Raw genomic sequence first — 14,774 nt, forward strand, 5'->3', positions numbered from 1 at the left:
GTTTTGTACAGGACGTAATCCCCAGGCAAACAAATCCCTTCATTCCACAAAAAGCCCACCCATCTCCAATTCAAAAGGTTCCTTCTCAATGGCTCATCACCACCACCACGCCCGCCCCCCTCAGCCTCGCCCCTGCTGCCGGAACGACCAGCTTTCCAGCTACTGCAGCAGTGTGTGCTGTTGTTGTACTTGCTGCGGCTTCACGGGGTCAACAGAGGGAGACCCACTTGTTGAAGCCATTGCTGCTCAACTGATTCAATCTTCTCGGCCTCACCTCTACTCTACCTTCCCCAAATCCCACATTTCCCACAACAATTACCACCCGCAAAGACCAAGCTTCCTGCAAGAACAGCAGCACCAGCAGCAGACCCATACGCTGCTTTCCTCTCTCCTCCGCCGCATCGACGCCCTCGAATCCTCTCTCCTCCATTTCTCCACTCCTTCCTACTCTCTCCGTGACGCCGCCGCGCGTACCATTCAGACCCACTTCCGGGCCTTTCTTGTTCGCAGATCGAGGACTCTCGCCCATCTCAAAGAGCTCGCGCTCATCAAGTCCGCTTTCAACTCTCTCAGATCATCGCTGTCTCAGAAGACCCATTTCGATTTTGAAGCTCTCTCTCACAAAGCCATGGATTTGCTTCTCAAGCTCGACTCCATTCAGGTATAACCGTTCCTCCATGCGTCCCCGTTGCTTTTTACTTTTGTTTTTTCAACTTCGGGTTTTGGGTTTGTTTACAGGACAGTGATTCGATGATCAGGGATGGTAAAAGGTCCGTCACCCGAGAATTGGTTCGGTTCCTAGACTTCATTGATGGGGTTTCTGCGAGAAGACATCAACTTCGAAATAAACCAATAAGGAATATGAGAACTGCCCAAAACGCTAGCAAATCTAGGGTTTTGACGGGCAGGGTAGGCTCAAATTGCCGCGATTCTGGTGCGGATCAGCGAGAACTGATGGAGAAACTGAGGGACAGAGTTGAAAAGATTCGCGGGTTTTCTAGGGTTTTGGAGAAGGGTGAGGAAGATGTGGAACTTGAAGGATTTCAGCATCTCAGTGATGATGAAGAAAACCCTAGTATTTCTATTATTGAAAAGGGTAGAGTTTCAAAAGCTAGAAATGGGATTTTGGTGAAAAGGCATGAGCTTGAACCTAGGGTGAAGAAAAGTGTGAGCTTTGCAGAGAATGGGAATTTATCCAGGGTTTTGGGCAGCACCCATGAGCCAGTTTCAGGTGAGGATGGTACGAGCATGGGTCAAACCGAACTTGTGGAGAATCTCAGCGGAGAAGTTGAAGATATGGGGGGTTTGTCCAGGGAGACCGAGGATGATGATGGTGGAGACATTGAGAGCGGAGGATCTTCGCAGACCAGTGATGATGAAAGGAACCCTATAAGGAACCTGGGAACTGAAGATGGGCACGAAGTTGAGCATTATCAGTACCAAGATGGGAGCTTGGTATTTTCAGCACCGTTGCCTCTGAAGATGGAGTCTAGAGCTGATTTGATGAAGAGAAAGGGTGTAAAGGTAATCACATAAAGAGCCATCACCTGGTTGGGATTCAGCCCTAATTTCTGTGACTGGTGGGTGGAAATCAGGCCTTTCTCTTTGTAATTTCCTTGTTTTGTTGTTTTAGAATTGGTCCAGAGAAAACTACCATTAAGGAAGGTGGCCATGAGAGCTTTGTACTTGGGCATGTTTTCAGGTAGGTTTGTGTGAGTCCAACGACTGGTACATGTCGATGAGGATTTTATTGTAGAATGTTGACTGCCATTGAATTTTTATTCCAGAATGTTATCCAGAGCATTTCTGCCAATATATTGTTTGTGAGTCATGCACATGAAGGGTCCTTGACCAAAAACTGAGTCATAAACCAATTTAAAACCTGTTTCATTTGAATTGTCCGGATGTTACTAAATTATCTCTGTTCTGGCTGCATTTAAAGGAGAAAAACAAAAAACACCCCCTCCAATCAGGTAATCTAGTATGGGCATTGAATCCCCATCTAGCCCAACACCCGAACAAATTTTTAATGGCCTTCTTTGAATGCTCAACATTTACAAACAACTTGCTATACTTCCTTGCTTCCTATCAAATGGTCTAAAATAAACACAACAAAGCAAATAACATTTGTTCAGTTTTTAATTGATCTAAACTCTTCTTTTTTTCCGCACCCAAGGATTCATATAACCTTCACAAGCAAATTAACACCATCTGGCACCACAAAAAAATAGAAAGCCTTGACTTCCATCTTTTGACTCCCACTAAACTAACTTATCCGCCTCATCCCTCTTCAAAGGAAAGCCTCTACGCTATCCAGTTCCTGACAGTGGAAATACGATCATGAATCAAGGCCTCCAATAACCTTTTTTTTTTTTTTATCAGTAAATCAAGGTCTCCAATAACCTACTGAAAACTGCAATTTCTATGCTTGATTCTCAGAAAGAAACAGCAAATTGATAAGAGCATGCTACAGATTGCTTCCATTCAAAGCGTCTTGAAGCATTTTCTTTTCTTTTGCTTCCCACGTTGTTCACAACAGACCTGGGGGTTAAACCTTCTAAGGATTTTGTTAAATGTAACAATACGAAACAGAACAATAGAAAAAGGTCGATACTTACTTCCACAGATCAATTGCAAGAGCAAGAAAGATTAAAAAAGCTCCTTGAAGAAATCCATAAGAAGTTTTCCGCCTGTACCTGCTGCAGCTACATCATGTGTACCATGCTATAAAATACAGTTTACAAAAAACTTTCAAAGTTCACAGACCTGGAAACATAACATAAAAACTGTCACCTCCTATGCTTTGTGTTAGCAATGGACTACCAAAAAAGTCCCACCCATATAAGGACTAATGTTTCATCCGCCATAACAAATAAAAGAAAGCATATCACATCCACTTCAATGTACTGATACATTGTTTTGATGGGAACCAGAGTCCTCTATGTTGAAAGCCAACTCTACCACATCCTATCCATCAAATCATTGTGAAGTACAAAATATTGTTACTTGTTGCTTATTTCTTTTTGGAAATAATTTTTTAAAACAATCCATAAGAAAGTTATTTGTGCCTCATCAGTCTTATCTCCTTGGAAGCTTCAAAACAGTAGGACAAAAGTCACAGGGCTTTCTCAACTACAAAAGATGGATATGTCAAATAATTGCTATCCAGAAAGAGCTCATGAAGAAAATAGTGGTTAGTGAGTGAGAAAGCACCTCATTAGTCCACAAAATTATCCCTGATAAAATGGAAAATAATCAGGAAAAGCTCACCAGTAGGCAGTACAATACAGAATTTACTGAATCATAAAAGGCACAATTGAACACACTCATTCCAACAGTAATACTTACTCAAATAAACAAGATCAAATCCTGATATGTCCATCACCTTCTCCTGAAATGGAAAGAAAGATGCCAACACAAAGGAAAACAAAACAAACTAATTGTGCAGCTAAAATTAACTTTTAATGCACATTGACCAAAAATATAGAGGGAAAAAGCCCAGACAGGATGAACAAAATGTAGGACATGGCAGACAAGACATGAGCACATAAATCAACCCAAAGAGCTTCCAGAATTTTTAAACAAACCCTCCCCCATCTCTTCTTGTGGTCTACCCAATCAGAAAGTAAATCTCAGGACAAAGAATGCGCTCAGGGTATCACAATCCACACCTGACACTCAAGATTTAGTGTGCCACAGGGATGAGATATAGTGCATGTTTTCTTTTAGAAAACTTTAAAAACACATATGAGAGGAGGAAAATAACTTAGCAAACAAATCAGTAAAAGCAAAACAAATTCTATGTTAATCAAAAACTTGAACTAAATACAGTGCATCATGAACAATCTCAAAAAGTCTTAAGGCTCACGAATACTTCTTTTCCTTTCCTTTTCTTTCCCTTTTTTTTTACAGAGAATCAAACCTAGGAACCCACCCACTCATCACCCTGAGCAAGAATCAAAACACTTGAGAGAATTAACATAGCAACTTCACTTCAAAACTACGACGAACCTCATTCCTGACAACCTTTTACATATCTTCTATCAAAACGGTAAAACATGAATACAAAGAGGCTAACATTGCCTACAAATAAATCCACCTTAAAACTCAGCAGAGCCTTATCTGAACTATTTGGGCCCAGCCCATGTTTCTTCTTCAACAAATATCAAAAGAGAAAAACCCTTATTTTGGAGGAATGTCGTCTCCCATTCCACATGGACTGTCTGTGCACACAAAGTTCTCTTTCTGATGGTCCTACAAAAGAAAAATGGATGCATAAATGATAAAAACAGATACTGAAATTTTAACATAAATTTGTGGATATTTGAATAAAATACTTACCAAGCTAGAGCTCGGGCCTGAATCCTTCAACCACAAGCAAGTATGACTATCATGTCCTGGGCACTTACATTTAGCGCATAACCTAGTTCTGCTTGATGATAGTTCAGATGCATATTTGGATATATTATTATCTGTAGAAGATCCTCTTGTTTTAGTTTTCTGGGGATTGAGGGGAGAGATCAGTACTGACGTACCGTCTACCTGACTCCCAATTGTGTTGCTCTCATCCCGGCAGCTTGCGCTGGCCATGATTTCAAGTTTTGGGGCACTAATGGCATTATTCTTGGCACCAAGAATTTTGATCCTAGCCTCTCTTAAGGCACTCAATGCCACCTTAAAACTATGGTCAGATGCCATCCCTTCCTCTGCACATTTAATGGCTTCTTGGTACAAAATATTGTATTGTGAATTCTTGCCTTTTTGAGAATTACCTTGCATCTCAACACAGGGCATTACATCCAATATAGCCTCATCCCTAGCACTTCTTGTCCATCGTTTTAATATAAAATGCAGTGGAAGCGTAAAAATGTTTGTTGCTTTGAATACTGCAAGCATGTGTCTGCAAAGGATCCCTTCAAACTCAAACATCTTGCAACTACAACTACCTATTTGTTTGGAAACATTAAGAGCAACAAAGTACACTTTATGTTCTTCATCAAATCTTGCCACCTCATATGTGTGGCTTCCTTCATCAGCTCCAGTTAATTTCACAGCAAGGACAAGAGACTCAAAAAGTTCATCCTGGAATATTGTGAACATTTTTCTTGTGTAAACTTCTGCAGCTTGTTTTTCCATTGGAAGTGGTGTCTTTAGAACTGGTTTTGTGTAAAATGTTTCAAACTCTGCCCTCGCTTCTTTTTCATAACGATCATCCAATGCTTTCTCATATTTCTCTGCAAAATCTTGTAAGGTAGTTCTTGCATTGACATAGCCATCAAAAAGCGAATTTACGCTTCCACTTCTCTGGGTAGCATACATTCCTGCAAAGAATATGTCCCTTATGTATGTAGGGACCCACTCCTTGCGATCAAAATATAGTGATTGGAGCCACTCATTTCCTCTAAGATTGTACTTGTCCAGGAGCAATTCCCAAGCAGATTCAAATTCTTCAGGTGTCTCACTCTTATTAATGCATTTATCAAACTCCACTTGAAATGTTTTTGGTAGTGCACTATAAACATGCCCCATTTCCTTTGGCATTTTGCTCATGATGTGCCACTTGCAATATTGGTGATTTGATTCTGAGAAAACCCGTTGTACTGCTCTACTTATTGCTGAATCATAGTCAGTTATAATTAAGCCTGGTTGCCGCCCAGACATTGATTCAAGCCAAGTCGTGAAAAGCCAAATGAATGTGGACTCTGTCTCATCTGCAAGCAGTGCACAGCCAAATAAAACTGACTGTTTATGATGATTCAATCCAGTAAAAGGCGCAAATGGCATTTTATACTGATTCACTTGGTAAGTTGTATCAAAGGCTACTACATCAGAGAAACAATTGTAAGCAATTCTAGACCTTGTGTCAACCCAGAAAACACTACTTAGCCGATCTTCTTCATCAACCTGTATTGCATAAAAAAATGCAGGATCACTCACTTGCATAATCTTAAAAAACCCCAAGAGACCTTGAGCATCTATGCCAAAGGTGCTTAGCCGTCCTCTTCCAACATAATTAACATGATCTTGTTGAGGGAACACCATCTTTCCAAAACTGTCACAATCACCAGTCAAGGTGTTCATTGGAGGGCTCATCTCCATCACAGGTGAACTGAGAGAGTTAACCGAACCTTTCTTAGGATCATATTCCTGCTTATGGGAGCGAAGAAATTGCCGCATTGCTGGAGTCACTAATTCATGATTATGGTTCTTCTCTAACTTTGCTACATACCATCTTCCATTATCCCGTCTTCTCACAGTCATCAATGCCTTGCAACCTTCCCTTGTAATCGGCCGAGCACGCCTCCTCCTTGTATCATCACCTAGCTCCATCTTTGCACGCTTCTCTCGGCGAAAACCTTCTTTTGAACAACAAAACTCTCGAGAAATAATTGAGTTATCTTTCTTCGAGCGGTAATATGAATTCACACGAATGCTAAACCCCATTTGCTTAGCATATGCATTGTAAAAATTTCTAGCATCCTCTTCAGAAGTAAACTCCATATCCAGTGTTGGTTCTATAACTCCGCCTGTTAGATATTGAGAAAAGTCAAGACTTGCGGAATCATCCTTCTGTGCGTCATCCAAAACTATGGGAGTTTCAACATCTTCCACAACACAACATTCATCACCTTCATCTTCCAATGTCACATAAGAGTCCATAAGCTCTTTTGCTTCATTGGAGGTTTTCACTTCCATGTTTCTGTGTTAATCCTGCTGCATACCAATTATAAACTAGGATAGTTTCAAAATGGTTGAAACTCAACTTAACAAACACTTTCAGTACATTTTACAAATCCTAACTCCATGCTGCACCATCAAGTTTAGTGATACTTGCAAATTTATTTATGGCCCCATTTCCATGTCCAACTTCAAATGCTTTGTAAACATCAATTTTCACCTGATTATCATATTCACAGATGATAAGTACTTACAGAAGAAATCCACTACTCAGTTAATACATTAAACAAAACAAATTGTCCATTCCTGAGCGATGAGGAGAATTGTGTAAACAACGCTGAGCTTGTTAAATAATTTCAACTAACAAGAAGAATCCACTTCATTCTCATTCTAATTAACATAAGGGGCCACTAATTAACTCGTTAGACAAAACAAGCAATGGGTGCTGTCCCAGAAAATTAAAAAAAAAAAAAAAACCCCTAAAAACCCATAAAGAAAAAAGGAAAACGGGAATAAAAATCTAAACGTTATTGATAAACAACAGCACGAGAAATTGTGAATGAGGGGAAAATACAAGACACAGCAAACAAATGTTGAAATCGTATAACGAAGAATTTATGGGTGTTTTTTTTTTTTTTTTTTTCTGTTCTTTTGCACTTGGGACAACAGGTGTTGAGAGAAATGGAAGGACAGTGAATGTTTACCTCGAAACTGTTAGGCCATTGAGAGACGAGGACGGCGCCGAGGACGAAAACTAAGAGATATCGTCCCCTTGCTTTGTCTCTGGTAGATAGAAACTGTGAATGACTAATATCAGCCGTTGGATTGTTTTCGTTGGGCAAAACCAAGGGCTGGGATTTTGGGTTTGTAGGCTGCATTTATGCTATGCAAGAATTGACAGTGTGAATGGATGGCTGGCTTGCTACGTGTACCAGATGGCTTCATTCTCTTCACCTCAAGTGACACGTGGATGCTATGTCAGCCTTTGAGGCGTGGTCCTTCTAGTACTCAAATTTCTGGTATTAGCATCTTGTTTTATTAATACGAGAGGTATGTTAGACATTTATAAGGCACTGTGAATACGAAGTTTTATGACACTTTCCTTGGATGACCACTATGTTAACCATGCTTAGGAGAGTACGTTTCATTAAAATTTTGTAAAGTAATCTTATAATTTTTTAGGATACATTTGGTTTGTTGAGACATCTCATTCAAACCGTACATTGTCAATAAAACTCATTATATTAACATCCTCTTATAAGTATGCTCCCCTCGTATTTACATAAGTATGGTCTTCAACATTGATATTAGTATGTTATTTTCATTAATTTATTATGAAAATCTTTGAGGTTGGTATTTCAATGTTTTATATTAACTTTAACTTTTTGAACATTATAGTTGGCAAAACTTTTGTGAATAAGTCTATTAAATCATCACTTAATTATATTTATTAAATATTAATCTTATTATTTCCTTGAAATTCACGTGTATAAAAGAATTTTATATGAAATATGTTTGATTTTATCATTTTTAATGTGACCTTTTAATTTATAAAATATATATACAATATTACCTTTATGTAGTATTGTTATGTAGTCCTTAAATGAAAACAATTTACATAATTTTCAAATATATTAGACCATATATCTTAGTCTTATGCATTTACAATTGGTCTTCATCTATCTTAATTTTATGTATTTACTATTGGTCTTATTGATTATAAGTATCTTTAAATAATTTGATTTTAAAAAGTTACAATCATTATTTACATGATCGATCAACATCACCATAATTTAAACAATTTCTCATTCTTCAACGATCAATTTTTCTTCTCCTAGTAATGGAAACAAATGTGTTGTAAAAACATCATATGTTATGGGTTCAAAATGGCTTATGGTAGAGAATAATTAAAACTTATATAAATCTCAAGTTTTTGTTAAAGTCTATTTTAATGAGTTGCCACAAGAAGTGTTTTTTTTCAAAGTTTCAGTTAACTCCATAGAGCCGCATATATATGTTATAACTTTTAAGTTACGACTAAATTGTAAGAGAGAATGAAGGATTTCACTAGGCTTGCTAAAAGTGAGCCCCTAGCAACATAAATTATGATTTAAGAAAAAATTGGTTTGTTAAGATAAAAGGGAGATTAACATTTATAAGGTGGTGGGACATTAATTTAGGTTTTATTTGAATATATTTTTCTGATTTTTATTTTTAAAGAATAAGAATTCAATATGCAAAATAGAAACTTTTTATGATACGAAATTATTTATGTTTTTAAAAATTAATTAAAAAATTGAGTTCTAATTAACTTTTAAAGATTATTATGTTTGCTACTATTTTCCGTTTTCATAATTTATAAATTAATTTAATTCTTTGTATATCTAAATTGATCAAATCCAATTAGTCTTCAAAACCGAACCAACGAAAGTGTAATGGATTATTTAAACAAACAGAGGCTGTATTATTATTGTTATTATAAACTTGGTTGTGGACTGGAGTTGGTGTTTGTGACATGAATGAGTTATGAGCGTATATGTCTGAAATGGAGAAGACAGATTGAGAAAGGACCCCAAAACCTAGAATTGTTTGAGAGAACATTGGTATTTATGGATGGTCCATCACAGGCTCTATCCAAATCCAAGCACCTTCTTACCGCCACCGCCCGTTACCAGTCGCTCTTACAGCGCTGCACCTCCAGAAAATCAATACCAAACACCAAACAGATACATGCCCACACTATCACTCTGGGCCTACTCTCATCACCTTACTCCCATCACCTTCTCTCTAGTTTGGCTGCGGCATATGCTATGTGTGGATGTGCACCACATGCACGTAAATTGTTCGATGAATTGCGTAACCCAAGCCTATTTTCCTGGAACGCTATGATTAGGATGTATACCAACAGTGGGTTGTCATATGATGCGCTTGGACTGTTTGTGCAAATGCTGGCCTCGGGGCGGCGCTGGCCTGATAACTACACTTACCCTTTTGTCATCAAAGCATGCGGTGAATACTTGTTGCCTGAAATGGGTGCTTTGATTCATGCTAGAACGGTTACGAGTGGGTTTGATTCCGATGCTTTTGTTCAGAATTCTTTAACGGCAATGTATATGAATTGCGGGGAGATGGAAGCGGCGAGGAGGGTTTTTGATTTGATGAGGGAGCGGACTTTGGTGTCTTGGAACACTATGATAAATGGGTATTTTAAAAACGGGTGTGTCAAGGAGGCATTAATGGTTTTTGATTGGATGATGGGTAAAGGGATTGAGCCAGATTGCGCAACTGTGGTTTCAGTGTTGCCAGTTTGCAGTTATTTGAAGGAGTTGGAGGTAGGAAGGAGAGTTCATGCATTAGTGGAAGTGAAGAATTTGGGAGAGGATATATCAGTCTGGAATTCATTGTTGGATATGTATGCAAAGTGTGGTAACATGGATGAAGCGCAAATGATTTTTTATGAGATGGATAAGAGAGACGTGGTGAGTTGGACTACTATGATGAATGGGTACATTTTGAATGGGGATGCGAGAAGTGCACTACTGCTTTGTCAAATGATGCAGTTTGAAAGTGTAAAACCCAATTTTGTAACTTTAGCTTCTGTTCTTTCTGCATGTGCCAGTTTGTATTCTCTGAAGCATGGCCGTTGCTTGCATGGGTGGGCAATGAGGCAAAAACTTGAATCTGAAGTTATTGTAGAAACTGCGTTGATTGACATGTATGCAAAATGCAATCATGTTAACCTCAGTTTCAGGGTGTTTTCAAAAACTTCAAAACAGAGAACAGCACCATGGAATGCAATTATCTCTGGATGTATTCACAATGGGCTCTCAAGAAAAGCTATAGAGCTTTTCAAACAAATGCTAATGGAAGCAGTAGATCCCAATGATGCAACCTTGAACAGCCTCCTTCCTGCATATGCTTTTCTCACAGATTTGCAGCAAGCAAGAAATATGCATGGTTACCTAATAAGGTCCGGATTTCTTTCAAGAATCGAAGTTGCTACTATTTTGATTGATATATATTCAAAGTGTGGAAGCTTAGAGTCAGCTCACAACATCTTTAATGGGATCCCTAAAAAGGATAAGGACATCATCACATGGAGTGCAATAATAGCTGGTTATGGAATGCATGGGCATGGTGAGACTGCCATTTCTCTTTTCAATCAGATGGTTCAGTCAGGGGTGAAACCAAATGAGATCACTTTTACCTCCATTTTGCATGCTTGCAGCCATGCAGGATTGGTGGATGAAGGTTTGGGTTTGTTCAAATTCATGTTGGAGGATAACCAAATGAGTCTACGCACTGATCACTACACTTGTGTTATTGATCTTCTAGGTCGTGCAGGTCGGCTGGAGGAAGCTTACGAGTTGATAAGAACAATGGCATTTAGGCCTAACCACGCTGTTTGGGGTGCATTGCTTGGTTCTTGTGTGATACATGAGAATGTTGAGCTGGGAGAGGTGGCTGCAAAGTGGCTTTTTGAGCTTGAGCCAGGGAACACAGGAAATTATGTATTGTTGGCAAATATTTATTCTGCAGTAGGACGGTGGAGAGATGCAGAGCATGTGAGACTTATGATGAATAATATAGGATTAAGAAAAACACCAGCTCACAGTTTGATTGAGGTCAGAAACATATGAAGTGAGTAAAGCCTCTTTGCTTGTAATTGATGGATGCCTCAGCTTGAACAAAATAGCCCATGAAGTGAAAAGTTCTCAGTGAAGCCGAGGTTCATGACTTCATATCCAAGTTTATGAATATTTAATGCTAGCAAAGGGCAGATACGTATCTACAGAGAACTGTCTTTTGTTAGGGCATAAGGGATAGCCTATTGCCGAGTCATTACTTATGAAGGTTTGTTCATGAGAAGAGAAATGTAGTTTTGCATTTTTAGGCCAAGAGCAGATAAGGAGAACCAAATACTTTTACTGTAGAGAGAAAAAGAAGCAAAGAAATCCGATCACTGTAGTTTGTTGCAGAGAAGTGAAAGCCAAATGGGATAGAAGGAAAAAATAAAGAAAAGAACAAACCTAACGACTGGTTTTGGCACAGAGAAGCAGCATGGAGAAAACAAACACTGTTATCCTAGATGAGCTTGCTGCATCACATGATGAATAGATATCGGGTGATGATCCAAGATTTAGTGCAAACTGAGATGGAGAAACCTAACTGTTGTGTCTTGAAGTTGAGAGCTTAATGGAGAGTAACTAAGTAATGCTTACAGTTTTACAGTAGTGAATAAGAAATAGAGATAACAGAAGCTACATTTAAAGATTAGAGGCAGTGGAGAAAGCAGACAATGAAATGTACTAACAGAGACACCTGTATATTGTGTCTTGAGAGTAAGTGTATAAATGGAAAAACCAAAAGCTGCTCTTAAAGCAAAGAGGAACACATAATGCAGGGAGAGAAATTGAGAAACACAAATGAAGAAATCAAATGCTGCATTTAGAGGAGAGGAGGAAGCAAAGGATCTCAAGTGCTGCATTTCGACACATGCAGCACACAAGGTATCATTTTAGGGGAATACAAAATTCTATTCAAATGAGCAAAAATGGGAAATTTATTCTGTGTCTGAGTTTCCAGTATAGTGAGGCTCTAATTTTGTTTTAATAGAATACAGAAAATCCTGATTTGAATCTGAATTCAATTGTGCATTTGTTGCTACTGTCTCCCAGTTCCATTATATTCCCTAATTGAAATGCAGAACCCAAATTTTTAATTTGCCACGGTGGTTCTGCAAATGATTTTAGTATGATGCTTTTTCAACTGAAATGATTTATTAAAAGCACAGAAAGTACACATAAAATGGTCTATTATGATGTGATGCACTTCCTTTGCTTGTGGAAATCCTTTTGTCATCAGTGCATGTGGTTGCTTGTTGCTTGATATAGTTTTCCCCCCTTGCTTTGATGATATTGCACATGGTTGTCTAGTATCTCTTTCAAGGTCATTTTATATCTTTGTTCCCCTAAGTTTAAACCTAATCTCAATGCTTTGTTACATTTAATTAAATAACAATCTATTAATTAAATTTATTGTAGCTAATGGTTGTAGTAAACTTGATCTTAGCGCATGTAACATACTAAAAAATTTGTCTTATAAGAGATTTCATACAATGCATGATAAGAGATGAATACCACAATGAGGTTAAGGAAATAAAATCTATAATTAGCTTAATTAATACTTATAATTGTATTAAACCCAAAGTAAAAGACTTCATGGACTTCTATCTTTCTGTTTTCATTTTCTATTCATTTTTCTGTTTATTAGTGTCAAAGATATGTTAGATGTTGAATTCACTGGTGGGTTTGCTTTTGATCCGATAATATTAGATTTAGGAATTTCAGGAAGTTGCTTTACAAAAATGAAAATAAAATAACAGAAAAGATGTCAACCTCTTCATATATCTTCTGCAGTAGAAAAACTTTCAATTTCTACTTTGTCAAGAAAAATTAAAACCTCTCAAGCTTCTTTCAATCTAGTGATTTTATATGAAAGTTGACTAACACCACAAAACAAACAGGAAAAAAAAAAGAAGCCTCATTAGGCACCTGATCCAATTATTTTATTAGTCACCTAACCTTGTCATTATTATTATGACTTAATTTTTATTCCTATATTAAAATATAAAACATGTGCACCATGCTCTTCAGTCTTTAAAAAAATAAAAAAGAAGAAGAAATTAAGCAGAGAATATAAATTTGAAAGGTGAACAAATAGATTAAGACAATTACAGTGACAAGTGGGAGTAGGATATGTAGGACTGTCCTTGTTTCTATGCACTGATGAACCGCTGATTGTAATGGGTGACCACCTTGCTTTGGAATAAAGCAATCTACAGATCAACTATGCTTTCAAAACATTGTCTCCAACTCACTGCTACAACCCATGTGCCCACTGCTCTTTAGAATTTAAGATGTGCTTTCTAATGGCCCACAGCCGCACATACTGCTCTGTGGTTTGAGGTCTAAAAAATGCCCTAATCACATAAAAAAAAGTATATATTAATTGCTACATGTACTTGGTTTAAAATTTGCGTTTAGTTGGCTTAAATCTACCCCCTTCTTTTATGTATGCATTGGGAAGAAGTTCTGGTTAAACTGTACTATGAAGGTTTCTGATGAACTTCTGTGTTGTTAGAGAGAAAAACGGTTCATTTCTTTCATCAAATTCCTTGAGTGATTCTCTCATCAAACTTCTGTGTTTATTAGTTTCAGGAAGGCAAGGATTAACAGTATCCAGAAGAAGTTTTGTTTGCTTCAAATCAGAACATTCCAGAGGGTGGTTTAACCTCAAACCCGCCATCTAATTAATAGAGTAGAAGCTCAACCGACCAACTCTTCTATTTCTCATAGAAATTCTCTGCAGATATTTTCTGTTTATCTTGTATTAGTATCCAACTCCTATAATGAGTCCATACACCATCCATATATGTTAAGGGGCTCACACAAGTTGCTACTTTTGGTGTAGTGCGTACATCTTCGCATTACTTCTCTCCTTTCTCTCTTCTTTTCTGTTTTCTTTCCCTCCAACATCTGTGGTATGAAAACCAAGCCCAGGGTAGTAACAACTCATAAGCCCTAATTTTTGGGCTTAGTAGTTAGCCATCTGACGCACTTGAGACATGATTTTAGGTTTGAAGGAGTTTTATTTTTACTCTTTTCTTTTTCTTTTTAATAAAAACCCTTTTATTTATTTTTTTCTTCTTAATGGAAACCCTTTTAACATTGAAGATTGTTTGACTGAAGTTATCATTCAACAGGAAACTGATATTCAATTGAAAAGATTTTTTCATATATATATATATATATATATTTGCTTAGTTAAAATGTTTTTGACAATAATTTTAAAAAACATTTTTAGGATTTATAATACTTGAATAATATAAAATTTTCAAGTGTTGAAAATATTATAAGCGTTTTCTAGAATTATGGTTATTTTTTTAAGTGTTAGAAATATTATAACTATTTTATAAAATCATTATCAATTACCATGAACTTTTAGATACTTGTTTATCTTAAAACTTTTATAAAAATAAATTAAATTTTGTAGCAATTCAATGAGCATTATATCTCTATCCCTCTTAATTCTAT

The 14,774-nt window shown here is 37.3% G+C and overlaps 3 protein-coding genes across 4 annotated transcripts; 2 read left to right on the forward strand and 1 right to left on the reverse strand.

Annotated features, from left to right (window-relative positions):
- The first annotated feature begins 41 nt into the window (after positions 1 to 41).
- On the forward strand, positions 42 to 1,813 carry LOC117929875 (BAG family molecular chaperone regulator 8, chloroplastic). Its single transcript, XM_034850300.1, has 2 exons — positions 42 to 661; positions 739 to 1,813. The coding sequence occupies exons 1-2, from the start codon at positions 89 to 91 to the stop codon at positions 1,534 to 1,536; spliced, it is 1,371 nt and encodes a 456-aa protein (XP_034706191.1). The 5' UTR covers positions 42 to 88; the 3' UTR covers positions 1,537 to 1,813.
- A 210-nt stretch (positions 1,814 to 2,023) lies between these two features.
- Positions 2,024 to 7,512, reverse strand: LOC117929874 (protein FAR1-RELATED SEQUENCE 5-like). Of its 2 annotated transcripts, XR_004653814.1 has the most exons (4): positions 7,383 to 7,512; positions 4,342 to 6,898; positions 2,408 to 4,254; positions 2,024 to 2,320 (listed from the first exon to the last, which is right to left on the reverse strand). XR_004653814.1 is itself a non-coding variant. In XM_034850299.1 (3 exons), exons 2-3 carry the CDS (start codon positions 6,694 to 6,696, stop codon positions 4,183 to 4,185), a joined length of 2,427 nt encoding a protein of 808 aa, XP_034706190.1. In that variant the 5' UTR covers positions 6,697 to 6,898; positions 7,383 to 7,512; the 3' UTR covers positions 2,024 to 4,182. The 2 variants fall into 2 exon arrangements, 1 of the variants encoding a protein (XP_034706190.1); XM_034850299.1 differs by having other exon boundaries at positions 2,024 to 4,254.
- Positions 7,513 to 9,184: 1,672 nt separating this feature from the next.
- On the forward strand, positions 9,185 to 12,041 carry LOC117929904 (pentatricopeptide repeat-containing protein At5g39350). Its single transcript, XM_034850348.1, has one exon. The coding sequence runs from the start codon at positions 9,198 to 9,200 to the stop codon at positions 11,316 to 11,318; it is 2,121 nt and encodes a 706-aa protein (XP_034706239.1). The 5' UTR covers positions 9,185 to 9,197; the 3' UTR covers positions 11,319 to 12,041.
- Positions 12,042 to 14,774: the final 2,733 nt, after the last annotated feature.

The sequence above is a fragment of the Vitis riparia genome, chromosome 14 (genome assembly GCF_004353265.1).
Source record: "Vitis riparia cultivar Riparia Gloire de Montpellier isolate 1030 chromosome 14, EGFV_Vit.rip_1.0, whole genome shotgun sequence".
Taxonomy (NCBI): domain Eukaryota; kingdom Viridiplantae; phylum Streptophyta; class Magnoliopsida; order Vitales; family Vitaceae; genus Vitis; species Vitis riparia.